We start from the raw sequence: 18,713 nt of genomic DNA, 5'->3' as shown, positions 1-18,713 counted from the left end.
CTATTCCAAACGAAAAGAAATAATGTATTTTTTTGACTCTTTTTAAAACACAATCATCATCAGCTAATCTCTCAGGTATGCCTCGAAAGTGATGACTTCAAACACACAAAATACTTCCTGATCACAAATAAATACTCGATAAATACAGTATTCCGATATTCAATTACGGAAATCTTGGGAACACAGTTGAACAACCAAAAGAAAACAAAGTACAAACCATCATCCACTACCAACATCAAGGAACCCGTTCATTCACTCCAGCTGGTACGGAGTTAAATTAAGCCTTTTCACAAAGAACCAAGCTAGTACACCCGTATCATTCAATTATGTGAGTATACTGTACCAAGCACATTCATCGCCTCAACACCATACACTACACCCTTTAAAAAATCTGTATCCACGCACCTAGGAAAGACGGACTTTCGTGTGCTCTGCCCCATAAATTCAGCATCGTCGTTTCGCCCGACTTTTCCGAATTCATTATCCCCCGTGATATATCCACACACACGTTTCCCGAACGCGTGCACACACACCTAAAACACGTTGATGTACTTCTTTCCCTCTTCATTTCTCGCTGCCTCGCTTATGTACCTTTAACTGCCCGAAGCAAAAGACACACAGGCTATTTTTCTTCGTCTCCTCTACTTCGCAGCGATATAATGTACGAAGGAAAGAGAGCGAGAGACACGCAGAGAAGAGGTGCGAGGAAGATAAGAACCGATAGATCCTCCAAGAGAGAGAAAGAGAGACGCTGCCGCCGTAGCTTCTTCATTTTTCTCTTCCTCCCGGTTCGCGACGAAGCCCGCGGGTGCACCTTTCCCTTTGCATGTATATATATAAATACGTAGCGGTATAGCTGCCTCTATTAATATTAAATCGTTCGCGAGGGAGAAAAACGGGGGGGCCCTACCGGTCTCGTCCACTGTATATATACGTACTCTCGGCCTCATGAATACATCGGGCCAGCCAAGCAGGTAGATTCGCGCTCGCGCGCTAATAGCCCAAGGCTCGACACGGAGATGTATTGTACATGTATATATTTTAGCGCGTGTTATCGAACTCATGGGCGAACCGATCGTGTCTGCCTCTCTCTTTCTCCCTCCTCTTGCACTTCTATATTGGTGTATATGAATGTAATATACATGCGCTCGCGAGATTTCGATTCGGTCGCGGGCGTGTGCAGACCCTTTGGATAACTGTTGTTCCTCTTGGCTGTTGTTTGCTCTTATTTGTTACGATCAAAGGAGCAAGTATCTTTCGTACGCTTGGAAACTGTGAGTTTATGCGTTTGTTTGTACATGCGCAGTTTGTTCGAGCAATGAATGAGACATAAAGATAAATTGCTCCTGATTAGGAAAAAAAAAAAAAAAAAAAATCACACGTCTTCCTCGATCTCAGGCTTGTGTGTGAAAATTACACTTATCCGGTAGGGAGGAGACTTTCAGAAATAAGATACTCGCCGTTCAACGGAAGAATAAAGGTGAAAAATTCATAATGGCATTTTATTTTTCAAAAACCTTACACGAGTTATTTCGAGGATCGAGCGCAGCTTCAAGATTCGAAGGAGAATGTAAAAATATCCTCGTGACAGCGCTAACGAAATGAGCTTTGGTCCATTTGTATTGTCTAGGAAATAATTCCAAAGTACATTACGCACAGTCATGGCAAGACTAATTAACGCCATTAACCAAAACTAAAGACCTGCTCTGAGAACAAAAAGGGTTCCGAGTTTTTTTTCATGAAATTTTTATCCTGACGAAAATAACTAATGGTTTTGGTTTTTCTAGCCTTGGATTGTGTTATTAAATGTGTTATTAAATCATGTGCAGCACTGGTACAGTTATGGTGGTTCTCTTGTCTAGACAAGGGTGCAATAACCTTGATAAACTAAAAAAAACCTTCCTAGGACTCTGCGGATCAATACACGTATCTATAAGTTTCGTAACTTTTAAAGATTTTTTTCTGCTTACGATCTAGATTTTTCGAGCCATTACAGCCAAAGAAATGGTCCAGAGCCCAAGGGCTTCAACTGATGAATTTTTAATTACAGAGTACATCCAGCAGCACCTCGTCAAGCCACAGATATTCTTAGCAATTTTCCAGAACCCAAAAAACTACTCCACCACCAATTGCTGCCCAGAAAAAAAGACTTGCTACAACCACCGATGAAGACTTTAACATCCTGAAAACCGCAAAATAATTCATAACAAGAACGAAAAAGAAGACAAAAAAGGAAAAAAAAATCCTTGCCCATGCTCGTTCTAATCGAGCTGTTATACAAGTCCAGCCACGTGTACGAAGAGCCAACGAGCACTACGACGCCGCGACGCCGATTCGACAAGTAGGAAGTACATTAGCGCGTTTCTCGTGGCCGCGAGTACACGATGCTCTTGAAAAACGAAAAGGGAGAAAAACGAGAACGGCCAACCTCGGGAATTCCATTCTACGCGTCCAGCCCGTGTACCTCGCGGAATCCACAAGGGGGTGAGAGGGAGACACAAAAAAAAAGTACTCTCCCTCTCGCGCGTATGGACTCCCCCCCAAAACAGAAATAAAAATGAACGCGAGGCAAAAAGCCCAACGGCATTTCAAAAACCCGGCACAGTGGTTGTAGCTCGGCACCGGGGAGCTTTCAGCTTCTTTCGACAATTTGTTGGGTCGTCGGTGTATGGGCAGGGGCCGTCGAGCGCCCCATTTGTACCCGTCGCCAGCAGAGGGGTGTATGTGTGCTTGGAGAGACGTAGGCCTCGATAGATACAGGAACGGTATAAGGTATATATATCGCATGCTGATGCGCATTAATCACGTCGTGTGTAGAGGCGGCCCACGTGCCTCTCTTCTTATGCGGATACGTGCGCTTCCTTCCTCCCTTTTGTCCTCTTTTTGTACTTTGGTGTCGCGTCGTGTTCCGATCGCAGCGACACCCACGTGCTACCGGTGAGCGGGGACACGTATACGTGTGTGCCATTAGGTCCGGTGTGCTTACAGAGGGATGAGTTCGGATGATTTGTGGGAATCCAAGGATTGATTTTAATGGGACTCGTTGCATTGATATTTTTTTTTCCCGTGACAGATGCTCGAAGTGGGTTTTAATCGAAGTTTTTTTTTTTTTTTTTTTTTTTCAGAAAAATCGTCGAATGTTCAGCCCGAGTAGATAATTTAGATGTATACATCTATGAATTCTTCAGACTTGTGGAAGTTCCTATGCCCAGGCGATTTTGACCCAAGCTTACGTAACAAAGGAAGTTTTTAACGCTGAATCAGGTAGTCTTTCAAGCGTAGATGAATTACTTGTAATGAAAAAGTTAGACAATTTGATAATATATTTATGAAAAAATATCACAAGATGTTATTTACAAACATTACCATCAAACTAGTTTAGCCTTCCTACAGTTTTTGTGCCGTGAGGATAATATTATTCAAAGTAAGCGGTACATCCGCGCCAAACGTAGCAGCCAGTACTGAGATGTAATTTGTCGATTGCACCTTATTATGGCTGCTCAAAATTCATCAGTGAAAACTCGAAAAGATTCGTAAATTATATGAGGTACAGTCCACAGATCCAGAAAGGACTTGTGAATTAAATTCCGTTAAAAGTCTATGAATAAAAAGCACGTGACTCTTGAGTTATACAGGATCCTTAAACTCGCAATTCTGCTGCAAAACGACGTGAATAATTTAAATAACGATCTAGTTCAAGCCTTGCACTGCAGCACAGCCGATAATTAATATTCAACGTACCAATGCCAATCGGATCAATGAATCCTTTGATATCACGCCCTAACTCAAAGCAAATCACACACCCATCACCGATGTATCTTTGGTAATAATCAATTAGTTCTACCAAAGCCTGGAATTAGCAAAAAAATTGAAGAACAAAAAGAGAAATTTATTGCTTGGCAAAAGGTGTACTTACGGATCCATTTTCAAACTAGACAATAAAAAAAAAAAAAACACGACGCGCACTTATCAATCATTTTCAGGTGCTTATTTCCAGAAGTACAAATAGAGCCCAGTGCTACCGGTCCGGGGAGGGGAGAAAATAATTGTGAATTACGCGTTCACCCAACTGACTTTTCCGTGTTCGAGACGCCACGTACCTAATACGTTCACGCGCGCCAAAGGGAAGATCCGAACGAAAGGGTTAGCGCGAGAGATGATGTATACGAGCGAGGCGCCTGCCCTCCCGGAATTCAATTTCCGCCGCTGTACGGAGGGAACGAAGGATACGAAAACCGGCTACCTCCGCGGCCTGGCGGGGTATCATATGTATCCCTCCCTCACTGCTAATTGTCAGCACTTTCTTCGCGTGTCGTAATCACACGCGTTGCCGCATATCGTGTCTATTCAATGTGTTTTATGCATATACATGGATCGGCTAATACAAGTGTGTATGGCTTCGTTTTCCCTGGCCGGGAGATTATAGAGTTGGTATTCCCATTGGATCTCCGTATTTCTCCCGCTTATTAGAGAGATAGTTGTTGTTCTCGTTGTTCTTCGCGATGATCCGCCCGTTGCTGGTACGGAATATATGCATGCCGTTGTTGTTTCGGGGTTTGCCGCTCTGGTGTCGAGAGATGCCATTATCCTGTCCCAGGACGTGAGAACCGTAGTAACGAGGAATTACTTTCTTTTCGAGCTTTCCTACCTGAAGATTGATACGGTGCGTTTTCGAGGGGGAAATCTGGCGCTTCGTTTTACTTGTGTAAGCTCCCAGCTAAAGAAACATCACGAGAAACGTGTTTCTTTTGTTCAAATGACGTTGGGAGTCGAGACGAATGTTGAAGTACCTTTATCTCGTCCGGTGCCATTGTGTATGGTCCAACAACTGACGTGGTAGAAAATACAAGGAATAGGTGGTGGGCTCAACAGTCGAAGAAATGGTGCGTAACAGCGTGTCACATTTTTCTAGGTACATAGTCACAAGACTGAGGAGTTATTTGACTCGTTTTCCTTAGAGTCCTGTATGTATACACCAGTAAGAAAGAGATCTCTGTTGGAGGCAGCGGTTCGGCTCCGAAATAGGTTATCCAGCTAAAAATTGTATTTGAGACCCGATGCATCCAAATTCTGATCCCCGTCACATCGCCCTCTTACGCGGGGATCACATCCTTTCTACCTGTAATCCAAAGACTAGTGCGCTTCACAACCAGTATCATCTATCTCTGCATCGCACAATCGGTTGCCAATCGAAGAAAAACAATTCCACCGTGTACGGAAACAAGCTAAAAAAAATCAAGTTGGGTATGCACGCAGGTACGTCCACCGGTGTCCTGTAATTTGTCCATTGCAGTCGAGGGTCATTTTCCACCTCGCCAGCCGCGTATCGAAACATCGCCGTACACGCGCACAAAGGAGCTAAGCTCGGACCGTTTCTTCCTCTCCTTCTCTTGTCCAGCGAAACAGGTGGTATGCGACCATCTCCTCGAGTCCACACACACACACACACTTCATCCTTAACTCTCTCTCTCTCTCTCTCTCTCTGTCAGAATCAAATTGTTAGAGTACAAGACTGTGGCTTGCGCTAACGAAGCTTCCCCTTGTTCTAAGTATTGCATTTTACGGATGGACTCGCCAACGGTGTCCCCGTTGTTATACGCACGTGGTTTGTCTTGAGTGCGCTCATTACGTATATATTTTCCTTTTTCTTTTTTCAAACAATCAAACAAGCCATCACGTATTACGGGTACGAATAAAAGGTGTTGCATCCAGAAAAAAGTATGTACGTGCCAGAAGGAGAACATTGTGCTCTCGGGGATAACGAGTGCACGTATTATCCTTCGCGTCTTACGAATCTGGCGGACGAGATAAGGTTGTCGCTGCGACGTATTGATAACTCTGTTTCGAGCTTGAGGAATTTATGTCGTTGATAGCTGGAATATACACACTATCTCGTTGGAGGTGAATCGTTATAACGGGTTCTCGGTGTGCGTGTATAGGAAGGAAGTCGTGCGGTAAAAATTTAGTGCAGCTAGGCGAAATTACTGTATTCCATCCACAGATGTATACCCGCGTATTATATTGAAGTGTATGAGAAAACGGTATAACTTTGATGGATCAATGATCCGGGAGTTTTTTTGTGTTTGTCGTTTTTCTCGTTGCTTCGTTAAAATAAATTACTTTTTTCTTTTTTTTCTCTCCGTTCTCACGACCTACTTTTGCAGGTTTTTTTTCAGCGAAATTTTAATAATACTAGTTGTGTTTGATAATTTTAATATACAACCGAACAAAATAACTTTTAATTGCATCAACAATTTTTTAATTTTATTGATACCGTAACAAGTACTTCAAAACCTTAGCTTCGTACAGTAGTATATTAACTCTTAAAATGGCAATTGAATTTAAAAGTACAAGCAAATCAAGTAGTATTTATCTCCAGATAATTGTAACAATGCAGACTAGTTTTTTATTTCATTTATTTCTTCGATTCAACGAAATTGATATTTAGAATAATTTTTCCCAATATACCATTTGATCTTTTTAAATCCAAAAATACATCATTCAAATTTTAATTATCTCAAACCTTGGCTTTTTAAACTATAGTTTTTTAAACTCATTTTCGTGAGTCTCGTCCAATCACAGAACGAATAGAAAGGCTTCAGTAACGTGACAATAAATCTTTTAAAATAGGATTACAGTGGAACCGAATGTAGTCGACATAATAATATATAGTAGCAGTTCTACGGATATTTCTTTGTATCTTATAATTTCTTAATGTTATCCCTAGTATATTAGTAATTTATTAGAATATTATTATTATTTGGTTAATATTACAAATGACATTGATAACTTACAACAGTACGATTCAGTATGATCCAAAAGCAGTGACTTACCTGAAACAAAAAGAAAAAGAAAAATCTCATAAACATTTTTGCGTGGAATAAGATGTTTTTTTTTTATGATATATAGAATGCAAATAATCTACAGAATCTTTACATCTTTACAGTTTCGTAATAATTTCGCTTCAAACCAGCTTGAGGATACTCCAAAAACTCGCTCGGAAACCAGATCGTTAAAAATCACAAATAAAAAAATATTGATCAACTCGAGCAGCTATAATTACTGATTAGTAAGTAGTCCGGTAATGAAACATCGGAAAGTAGAAAGCAACGAGGTATTGACGATACCATGCGTTTCGAGAGCACGCGAGAACTTTTGACCTCGATCACATGCCTTCTTTGTTACCAAAGTGTTGTTAACCTGCTTTACCTGCCTTTACATTTTTTTTTTTTTCCTTTCTTGGTGCTAAGTGTATGCAACAGCACTCGGATATTATCTGTGCGCATAATGGATGAAAGTTGTGTACACTTCGACAATCATTCGATGAAAGTTGCACTCGTTAGATCAGCCGTGTTTAGAATTTACGATGACTATACGTGTGGTCCACATATTGTAGATTTTATTATAACAAGTTTTTCACACATACACGAGAATCTTGATTTCGAGATGAAGATTTCCAGAAAACTGTTTGACTGTCTACGGAGAAACGATCAGTAGTGGCGCGGTGAAAATTAAAGGACAGTGTCTTCCCGTTGCAAATATCATCTTTGACGCGCAAATTGAAAATAATTGATTCCATTACGAGTAATTTTTCACGCTAGTGAAATTCCAACAAATTTTCATCGAATCTCTTCTCGGACCCCATGGTATGATGGAGTTCCTCGAAAACCCACCACCATCCACCGATACCATTTTTTCTATGCTCAGCAAAAAAATGTAAAAAAGACTCGCACTCGTGGGAAACATGTTTTTTCCTAAAACGCCTTTTGTCTCGTGACACTGTACAATTAAAAAAAAAAATTATTGGAAAGTGTTTTTTTTTTTTTTTTTTTTTTTTTAAGAATTGTAAAAGAAAAAAGTTCAAGGTGAAATAAAAATTATTGTGGGAAAATAAAATTATAATTGTTTTGAAAATTAATTGCTTGGGAGTGTGAAGGGGAATGGTGGACGGAGGTGTGCAGGAGAGTAGTGCGGCACGGTTGGCAGATACATGGTGGGGTGAGGGGAAGTGTGTAGGGAACTGTAGTGAGGGGGGAAACTTGCGAGAAAGAGACTTCCGGTAAGCCACTTCCGTTTCATCAAATCTGTCGGTTTTAAAATTCCAGCCCCCCGAGTACGCGACATAAAGAACTTCGTTCTAAAAAAAAAAAAAGCTCGCGTGTACTACTTTGCTTCGCGCAAAAATCTCTCGACCCGCATTTTTTCGCGAACAGCTCGACTGCCTCCTTACTTTAGTTGTACGAAAAAAAGAAAAAAAATCCGAAACAAAGAAAATGCCAGCGTCATCAAGGGGTAAATAATACCTCGCTCTCGTTGCGTTCCTTCTCTCTCTCTTCCTCGCCCCCCCCCTTGCAGCCATTAGGAGCACCAGTGAGTCCATGAATCAAAGAACGCGCTCCTCCTAATTACACATCAAAAAGCCGAGGGTAAGTACCTACCCATCCGCTTTCGCGCTCGGGGAGATGTCGCGTGAGGCATGTCCGAGCCGCTTTTCTACGCTTGTTTCGTGAAATTAGTAACCGTTGCTGCCGACCGTTTATTTTTTTTTTCTGTCTCAAATGTCCTTCCCAGGACGAGCAAGAAGCGAAAAAGTCACGCTCTCCTCTTCATTAGCTCGATACTTACGGGGCAAATTTTTCGCGCTTCTGTAATTACGAAAGCAGAAAGGGGACACTTTACTGCACCGCCGAATGCTTGATACAAACTCTACGTGGGTAAGTATTTTGTACAGATGTGCGCACTACTCGTGCAAATCTCTTTCGAGTGCGCCAATTAAGTATTGCGATGTGGCGAGCGAGTGACGCGCGGTTTGATTGATGCGCGCGTAATGGTTGGTGCGAGAAACCAGTAGCGCCATTCTTGTAATCATCGAATATAAAAATAGTAGGGTAATGATGTGAATTTTATTTTATTTTTTTTTTTTTTTTTCATTTCGGATACAAAACTACACTATTTACCTACAAGCAAGAAATTACGAACCCTCCCATCGATTTATTTTGTTTCTTACTTACTGAATAAGTGATTACATTAGTTAAAGCGCACAAAATGCCCCAAAAAAAAAAAAAGTTGTATCAGCAGCTTAAATATCAAAAGGAAAAGAAGAAACTTACGAGTTCAACGACGACCACCTAGTTAGTATACATCACCGGAGATCATCAGACGCAGGTCGTCCTTCTCTCGTTTCCCTCTCGCCAATAACGTAACGCGAGTTCTCCACTTTTTTTTTCCCGCAATGCAGCCTCGTATGCACATTATATATGTGATGCATATACATCAAGGTATATACCTGTAATGTAATAAACAGTGTTCCCACGGTGAGGTTGTTATGATTTCCTGTGTGTGGTGGTGACCGGCAAAGTAAGAAAGGAGGTAAAGAGGGAAGGCACTCGAGGGAGCCTCTTCTCTCTTTCGTGTATGCGATGCGTGTTCTAGTGCAGGTGGCGATGGGGCGAATTCTTGGAGACAATGAGAGAAGTCGGAGGTGTATAATGAGATGCTGTATACCAGCGGTACGAGAGGGATGGAAAAAGGAGGCTACGGGCCTACACGTGCATAGCTGAAGAGATGTACGTACTAGCGACTTGATGTCATGTTTATCCCGCATGAAACGCTGCTGGTGGTGGTGGTTGTTTTCTTATATATGAGGTACATCTCTTGTGTGGACTGGCCGTGTGTTACGCGCGGGCTCTTAATTGGCTCGGGCGATCGCGATTAATTAACTAATTAATTAATCGCTCGTGATATATGTGTGCTAGGAGGACAACCTGGACGGTTCGCGAATGTTTGGGTTTGCCTCTTGTTGGATGTGTATTTTGATTGGGGAGGGTGAATTTCGTTTGATCTCCGTATGTGGGATTGTCAGTAGGTAATTTACGTTTTTTGGTATAAAAAAATTTTTTTTATTGTTTCAGGATATAAATTTTTTTGTTTTCATACAAAGGTCGTCTTGTAAGGTACTGAAAGGGCCTTTCAATTATCAAGAGTACCCATCATGTTTGGAAGTATCGTACTACGTGGTAAGTACAGTTTTTTGAATAAAGTCAATCTTTCGGAGTGATGTGATTAATTTCAATTGTTGGTCACATGACTATGTACTGAAAAATCGAATAGATGAATAGCCCATTCTTTATTTTTATACGAGACTTTGTACTACGATAGAAAAAGAACGTCTTCATATGATTACTCAAAATAAAACCTATGCATAATATGTATTTGCGGGCGGACATAATATCTTTTGCATGTTAAGGAAATAAAAATTTTCCTCTTCCACTAACAAATCAAATGAAACTGAGCAAGTAGTTACAGTGTTATTAATTACTAAGTATTTTAAACCCAAAAAGAAAGTCACAGTACCTACGTAGGGGGCTACCCCCTGCAGATTTACTTCAATCGTAATTGTAAAAGAATTACGATCCTTAAACACCATGACCACGTGTATTTTCAACGACAAAAATATTTAGAACGTCGAATCGATTTCAATGCTTTATTAAAAAAGAAATATGTACGGTGTCAATATAGGAGTACAAATATCTTGTGGAGATGTATACCAATTGTCTTTTACATATAGTTACAAATTTATCCAACGTGATTTTTTTTTTTCATGATTCATGTAATAGTAATAAATAATTTTTCCCATCGTCATACAAACATCCAGACTGGATTGATTCACTCGTCGTTCTTCAAACTTTCCCCGATTCCAGTGAAAAACGAGAGTAGTAAAAAAAAAAAAAAAAAAAAAAAAAAAGTGCTGAAGAAGCACACGACCTGCACCCAACGGGAACAGCCGCATCCGTAACGCGGCCACAATGCGGGAGCTTGAAAAAAGTCCTTCGGTTAATATTTGCCGAGGATGTTTCAACCTTTAGTCGGACGTATACGCCTCACTGGCACGAGAGTACACGTCAATTCTAGCTCTATTTACGTACACGCATACGTACATCCGTATGAAGCTATATTCCGAAAGTATACGTACAGTGTACCATTGGAGAAGAGGGAGCTCGTATACATACATCTCCCACGGCAAACAGATCGCGGAGGTTGTTTGCCATCGCTGCTGTCTCGATGATATATATATGTGCTCTCCCCTTTCCCCGTTTGTGGACAACTTCTTCTTCTTCCTCCCCATTATATACGTGCATTTTGCGCTTTCCCTCGTTTCTTGAGTTACACGTACTGATAATGTCCTCTTTGGACGGACACAGTGGAGTGCACGAGCTGTACGGAAAAGGAGTCGCGCGGTATTATACACACATGCGATCTTATAATTATGTCTTTCTGCACGATTACGTATATGTAGAGCTTGTTCATGAGTGATGTAATAAATCAAAGCTGGTCGTTATTTGTTTGTCCAAAGAGAGAAAAATGAAATTCATGAAGGAGAGTATAGCCTACACAGAAAACTTCGCGAGGAGCGATTGTGGAAGCACGTTTTCGAAATGACTTTCCCTCCAACGTGGCATTGGGTTCACAAAGTGAGGAAAAAAAAAAAAAAAAAACAATATGTACTTCGCAGTAAGCACCCCACCTGGCACTGTACAAATCGCCAACTCCAAAAAATGTCAGTCATTCGGAACCTCAAGAGCCCGCAGAAGCCATTACAATGGTCGGGGAGGGAGAATGAAATAATCCACGCGGTCACGCAACAAACGGCCGAGAGAGAAATTGTCGGGCGCAGTAGCCGATAATTACACTGCACCGAGGAAATAGAGAGCCCAAGGGGCCATTTCGGCAGTACGCGAATGGACCAGCTTTCGTGAGAGGGGCTTCGAAATTTGTACAAACATGGCCACGGGCACTTGCATCGCTCGCTTTTCATGACTCAACGGCGTATTGTGCGAAACAACCACATGGCCAAGTCTGCAGAAAACGATGTTTAACGATAAATACCATAGGAAGGATAGTAGAATAGAAAATTATCGAGTGAATAACAAATTGTGTCCACCTGTACTTAACAGTTATCGTTACATTTATCAATCCCTACATCCACCATGTCATTCTTCATTAATGAGTCTGTGTATTTACAACAAAGTTTTTGTATTTACTTTTTTTGTTTTTGTCCTATTGAGTCTATATTAGCTTATGACCACAATGTGTTTAACTTTTATGTTCTGGCATTAGATTTGCATCTACGTTTTGTTTGATTTAATACCTTTTTTTCTTTACTTACATTATCTTTTTTTTACCTCAATTTATACGCTTAAAAAATTTCTCTTACTTATTTTTTCTTACTGCATTTTTTTAAAAAGATTTTGTTTCCTTTGTCACCTAATCTCAATATTTTGGTATCTGATCTGGAGTGTTATTGTGTATGTTTTTGCGTCTTTATATTTGTGACGCTTTTACGTCTTCAAAAATTTCATCAGAGTACTTGTACTTCCGTACGTTGTCCCTCTGTGTTTTTTGCTTCCTCATAAAGAAAGTTTTGTATTTTTTAATAAATTACTATTATCATGTCTTTACAACTATAAGTTTCTCTGGAAGATATTTGTTTTTTATTTTTTATTTTTCATAACTCGAGATTTATCCTTTCTTTTAATGAATCTTGATATCTGTAGTTATCTATTTCCATTACTTTTCTTTATAATTTATTTGTAACTTTGATTTTCTTCCTCTGAGTTCTAGAAAAAGTAAGTACCTCCCCACAAAATAAGTCTAAATTTTCAATACCTTTTTTCTAACAACTTTTTCAAAAAGTAATTTCTATATTTTTTTGTTGAATAAATTTCACAGATAAATATGTTACTCTTAGTTATTACTTGGTTTGTTTTAGTTTTATTAAAACTTTTTTTTTTATACATATAATTAAAACAAATTAAAATTATGATTTTACAGCAATAAGTACATGCGTCTCCACTGTCTCTAGTATTAAAACAGTACACAGATTTAGTGGATAATGTGCAGGTATTTAGCTTTGATATCCTCACCCATAAAATATGTATTATTTTTTTTTTCATTTAAAAAAAGTTAAAGTATTAGCTTACTATTACTCAAATTTAATTTAATTATTTATTATACACACTATCAATTCCACAAAATACAAAGTAACAATCTGAAGAAACACATCAAATGCGTATTTAAGTTCTCTTTTGTGACGAGTGATGAGCACTGATGTGCTTTGCTTAGTCCTTTTTTGAATGCTTCAAGGAATTGTCTTGGTTGAATTCTGTAGTGAATGTTTTTCTTATGTCCTTTCCATTGTGCTCAAAAACTTTCAGAGTACAAAATAAACGTGATATTACAGCTGCATTGAGAATTACGATCACTGGTGCTGTCACGACGATAATAAAAATCACAACAATTAAAAGCACTGTTACTTGGACGTCATATGAAATACTTAGAGAGTAGAAAATGATTTCGGACGATATTATGATTGTTGAAGAAAGAATTCCATTCAAAACTATAGCAGCTAGTAGAAATTTCTAAAAATTTATAGTAAATTATTTATTGCACAAATTTTGAAGTTTAATATTATTTTTGCTAACTGAGTCTTTATTTGTCTGTTTAAAAATTTAGTGGGACTTATGAAATTACCAGTTATACCTTGGATACAGAAAAAAAGCATTCCGGCAATTGTGAGTGAAGCTGACATACTGTGTCCGCAGATTCTTTAAAACTTTTTCCATAAATTGTAGTTATCCCCATACTAATTTCATGCACTCTTTTATAAAGTGAAAAAGTGGTGCGGTAAGGTTTGTTCGAATTTTGAATTATTCTATATATATCTGGAAAAGTAACCCAAATAAGAGATCCGTAAGCAGCTGTTCCAATATGATACCTGAAATCAAGCAATTTTTTAAATATGATGTTGAAAATAAATTTATTGCAAATTTATTGAAGTTGCAGAATCAATAATCTCACAAAATATGCGACCTGACATTTTGAATTTTATTTTGAAATGATACTTATAATTTAACATCATACTTGAACAAGTTTTATACTATTAAGTATTATTAGTGTTGTAAGTTTAATTTATATATTAATATTTCATCAGTTAGTGTTGAATAAAAACATTACTTACTTACAACAAACTAGTTTTTCGCCCGTTTTAAAACTATTTTTTTCAAGTAAAAAGAACTTTGTAAGATTATCATTTGAGTATGTATGTTATAAACGTAGTAATATCAGATTTTAATGCTTATAATAATTATTTTTGCAACGAGAACGAAATAATATCTTCAAGGAAACTTTTTTTTTTCACTAGACATATTTTCCAACCAAAATCTTAACTGCTTTATTATTGCCTGCAACCGTTGATACTAAAATTTCATAATTAAAAAACTAAAATTTTACCTTAACGTTGTAACTACATTTCTCGATACCAATCCACGTGGAACATTTAATTTATCCATAGTTTGAAACCAAATGCAGAATGTTCCCCAAAGTACCATGTGTCGGAATAAATCTATGACTGAATAAAGCCATACTGTACCACATATATTCAGACAATGAAGAAGTAGCAGTAATAATGACGGAAACTCGAAGTAATCAAGAGAAAGTAAATGAAAAAACACAGTGATTCCAAAAGCTAATACTAGAAGTTTCGTGATTGTAAATAATATGGTCAGTTTTGTTGCTTGAGGCAATCGGAGTACAGCCCTGAAATAAATCGTAAATTAAAAAAAAAAAATTATTTCTCAATAGGTCAAATTTATACAATAAAATTGTAAATAGCTTACCTGCATGCTTCGCTCATGACTTCGCTCATAAATTTGGTTTCAATTTTTGATACCGTGCGTTGGGTAATATTTGAGACAAACGAAAGTAATACATTTGATGTAAACTTGAAAAAAAAGGTCACGATAAGATAAATTAAATTTTGTTTGAATGAAGACATTGCTAAGAATATGGCTAACAACTAACTATAATATACGCACCGATACGAAAATTGCCGAAAATACGAAAGAGCCGAATATAATCCACCTTTAAAAACAGCAAATAAAAAAACTCAATGTCAAAATTTTGACTGTCACGAGGATGATAAAAAGTTGATTTACCGTGAATCGATAATCTTGTTTATTACTATAAACAAAACATCATCGGATTTAATGTCTTGCCTGAGTTTCATTACATTACCAGTCATGAGTGCTAAAAATTATAAGCAACATTGTCACAAAGAAATTTTAATAATATTATTAAGAAATGTCTTCTATAAATAAAAATTATTGCTTATAGTTATCGATGTATGAACATGTTAGTACTTGTTTGTCATCCTAAAAATAAAAATAAATTTAACTTCCAGGTAGACCCACAGTTTTTTACAAACTCCTCTATAATTCATTACACTCTTTTCATTTTACTATACCTAATTGATTTGTTCTATTAAACGTTTACCCAGATTTATTTCTGTGATGCAAGAAAAAACCCTGTAAAACCCCAAGGAGAAAATTCTGGCAAAACCTGCCCTGGGACGACCCAATTTTTTGCCTTGGGTCTTCCTCGACTTCCAAGTCATTTGATTTGAATGCCAAAGTTGAATTCTCATACAATACATCTTCGCAACTTAAATTGTTGAGTGTGAAAAAGCATATTAGCAATGGCCAAAACAAAACTAGGGTTTATCAAGCGTTTAAGTGACCAAAACACTCCAACCATTTACCCATCAAACGCAAATAATGAACCGAAAAAATAAAAATTACTACGTACTATACAGTGCCACGCAAACGTATGCTGCCATACAAACTACAAAGGCGATCAATGTTTTGAAGTTAGTGATTTTCTGAGGCTTATCTTGGAGACGTATCGAGTCACCCGTCGCCATAGTATCTGTAAACATCAAACAATACAAAATGTATACAATGCGTGAGACTATTGGTTTTCCAAAATGGCTACATTTCTATACATGTATTTTAAAAGAAAAGCCTACTACATAAGTAAAGTATACCATAAAAATATTATATCTTGTATATATACGATACCTACCTATAGGTATGTTTTAACTCTCTAGGCACACATTTGATGGTCAAATTGTCTTATCATCGACCAATAAACCTGGACATCCAATTTGTGTTTATGTATAGCAATCGAAGATACCTCTATAGCACACGCTGCTTTGTTCTCTTTGTTAAAATTTCGTGATCATACCTATGGTACCAATCTGTTTATTTTCACTGGTGCCAAAACTAAAGAAATACAGAAAACATGGAAAACATTTTTTTAAAATCGTATTTACGAATGATGAATTTGAAACAAACAACTGACGTGGATTGAATTAGGTAAGAACTTTGCCTGATTGACTGACGTCTCCTTGTGAGCCCACTATGATATCAGGATCAAAATGGCAAAATAGTTTTTCGGTAATCCTATTTAGACACAGCTTTCTCGTGGCTTTTTCACTGAACTTCCATCTGCATCATCACCAACTAAGTAACCCGAACGGAGCACCACACTAACGAAAAAACTTTTACAACTGGAGCTTGTTGGTTTCTTAAGTTAAATTTAATAGACGCTCATTAAGATAATATGTATTTCAGCGTTGAGCGAGTTTCAGCGCCAACACTCTGGATATACTATAGAGGTGTGTTCTGAGCAGTACAGCTGCAATTGATTGTTTTGGAGCCGTATACGGAAATAGGACTGTGGTTGGATTTGTTTGTGAATCGTAATGGGATAAATGTATAACACAGTATTTTCAAAGCTTTTCAGGTTTACCAATCACAGTACTAGCGAGTTGACAATTATCTCCAGCTTTGGAATGTGTGTACTCTAAAATATCGGCTTACTTTAAATACAGATTCTAGTTTTACGATAAAAAAAGAAAAATGTATACGTATATTAAAATTGATTTTTATTTTGTTACGTGCAGATGTTCCGTAAAAACAATGGTACGAGAATTGTTAAAATTACCTATTTTTGTCCATTACAGGGAAACTCTTAGGATACAAGACTAAGTTAAAGTAGTTGCTACACTGAGAGAAAAAAGTAAAATAAAAATTATAGAAAAATTCCAGCAAAAATTACCATCTTGCGAAGTAAATTGGATACAAGCTGGCAAATAAAGGAAACAATTATTATTATTAATAGTACAGATTATTGTTTTAACAGTTAAAATTATGGTTCGAAAAGTAAAAGTTATACGGTTAGAACAGTAAAAACTTCTACGCGGGAAAGAAAAATTTATCGACGATCCTTTTAAGGTTTACTGCCCCAGCATGGTAATTTTAACTGTTAAAACAATAATCTTCGCTATTAAAAATAATAATTGTTTCCTTTGTTGCCAGCTTGCATCCGATTTACAGTGTAAAACGGTATATCTTGCTGAAAATTCTCTATGATTTTTATTATTGTTTTCTCCAACATCCGCAAGCCGACAAAAAAATTGTTCGAGATCATAGTTATTTCAGAGTTTTTTCAGAGACTTTGCCGTAAGTATAAAGTCGCCGAAGCCTCGATTTCGGTGCATTCGTTTTTTGGGAGCTACGACAGTGCCGTCCCTACTCCGGGAGTATGTATACAAGTAGAGGCGGTAGCTGAGGGGAGGGAAATTGACACCAAAAGTCGACTGCAATGCCCTTCCTTTCTCCTCACCTGTTCCATCCAAGGCGTTCTCGAGTTTCACGTGCGCATATAGTGTGTATGCCCCCCCCACACACACACACTCATACTGTCCTTTCCAAGGGTTACATGTACATGTGTCTGTGTACACTTGGTATGGAGAGTAAATTATATGCAGATTGCAGGCTGCTCTTTTTGATGAGTCCCCGATGGAAGCTGCGGAACTCGTGGGTATGATGTTACACGTGCACGAGCGCCCGCGTGATTTGACGCGCGTGACGCGAGACCGAGCCTTCGTACGTACATTATGCACGAGTTGGTCCTCAAGTGTGCGACTACAGGAATATACACAAGGACGAGAACAGGCCGATATTTGTCTTTTGTAAGACTCGCTTGGACGACGAGATCGGTTAGCTTGTAATTTTTTGTTTAAGTGTTTTACGGTAAGAAATGCATTTTGTTGGTATCGTATTTTTAACGAAGGTACATCTGAAAGAAAGTTCGAAATTTGTTGAGCTATAAATCGATGTGATTAGGTATTTTTTCTTTATTTGTATAATAGATCGAGTTATGTTATTAAACGTCACATGAATGATCATCCCTACACCCGATGAATATGCGAAAAAACGAGTACATCGATTTGCCGGCTATGCCAGGACTTCCTATCGATTTGTCGTGAAAAATTGTCGTTGAATCGACAAGAGAATTTATCACCCATGGAAGGGATATTTTAAATTATAGATTTATTCAAAGTATTGCCAATAATTGCTTAGTGGTAAGCTGTTGGAATATTGGAGCTGATCTACGTGCAATTTTAATGTGGCTGTTACTTATTTTAATGGTGTTTGTCGATGGAAATAAATAGTTGTCTATACATTCATCATTTATGTCGAAGATGCTAATGTAAAAGCGTTACTATGATTTTGAATCATAAGCTAGTTTAAGTTCACTGAGAGAGAAAAATATTAAAAATTATACCATGCTAGAATGGTAATCTGGTGTGATTTCACTGTCTAAGGACTTTTTACTTTCGGCATTACCATTTTGGACAGTGGACTCACGATAAAAATTACCGTTCTAAACAGTAAAAATTATAATGTTCTAACAATAATAAGTCTCTAAATGACTAAACTGCTCTAGATAACCATTCTAGCACAATAATTTTTTAAATTATTTTCTCTCTCTCGCAACTATCCACTTAAAATATTTTTCCATTCAATCGA

General features: G+C 37.9%; 2 protein-coding genes across 4 annotated transcripts in view; both read right to left on the bottom strand.

Annotated features, from left to right (window-relative positions):
* LOC106636435 (uncharacterized) overlaps positions 1-18,713 on the bottom strand; it is a 250,834-nt gene that overhangs the window by 52,286 nt on the left and 179,835 nt on the right. The gene's annotated exons all lie outside the window — the stretch shown is intronic.
* On the bottom strand, positions 12,915-16,538 carry LOC106636481 (uncharacterized). Of its 3 annotated transcripts, none has more exons than XM_089588743.1 (9): positions 16,169-16,538; positions 15,919-16,080; positions 15,643-15,762; positions 14,994-15,084; positions 14,874-14,919; positions 14,676-14,779; positions 14,290-14,595; positions 13,540-13,774; positions 12,915-13,418 (listed from the first exon to the last, which is right to left on the bottom strand). In XM_089588743.1, the coding sequence occupies exons 3-9, from the start codon at positions 15,755-15,757 to the stop codon at positions 13,119-13,121; spliced, it is 1,197 nt and encodes a 398-aa protein (XP_089444869.1). In that variant the 5' UTR covers positions 15,758-15,762; positions 15,919-16,080; positions 16,169-16,538; the 3' UTR covers positions 12,915-13,118. The 3 variants fall into 3 exon arrangements, with proteins under 3 accessions (XP_089444869.1, XP_014204364.2, XP_089444870.1); XM_014348878.2 differs by having other exon boundaries at positions 15,919-16,118; positions 16,198-16,538; XM_089588744.1 differs by having other exon boundaries at positions 16,198-16,538.

The sequence above is a fragment of the Copidosoma floridanum genome, unplaced genomic scaffold (assembly GCF_036245765.1).
Source record: "Copidosoma floridanum isolate Cflo_tuat_1 unplaced genomic scaffold, Cflo_Japanese_pri ptg000007l, whole genome shotgun sequence".
In the NCBI taxonomy this organism is placed as follows: domain Eukaryota; kingdom Metazoa; phylum Arthropoda; class Insecta; order Hymenoptera; family Encyrtidae; genus Copidosoma; species Copidosoma floridanum.
This window is presented reverse-complemented; position numbering and strand designations above follow the sequence as displayed.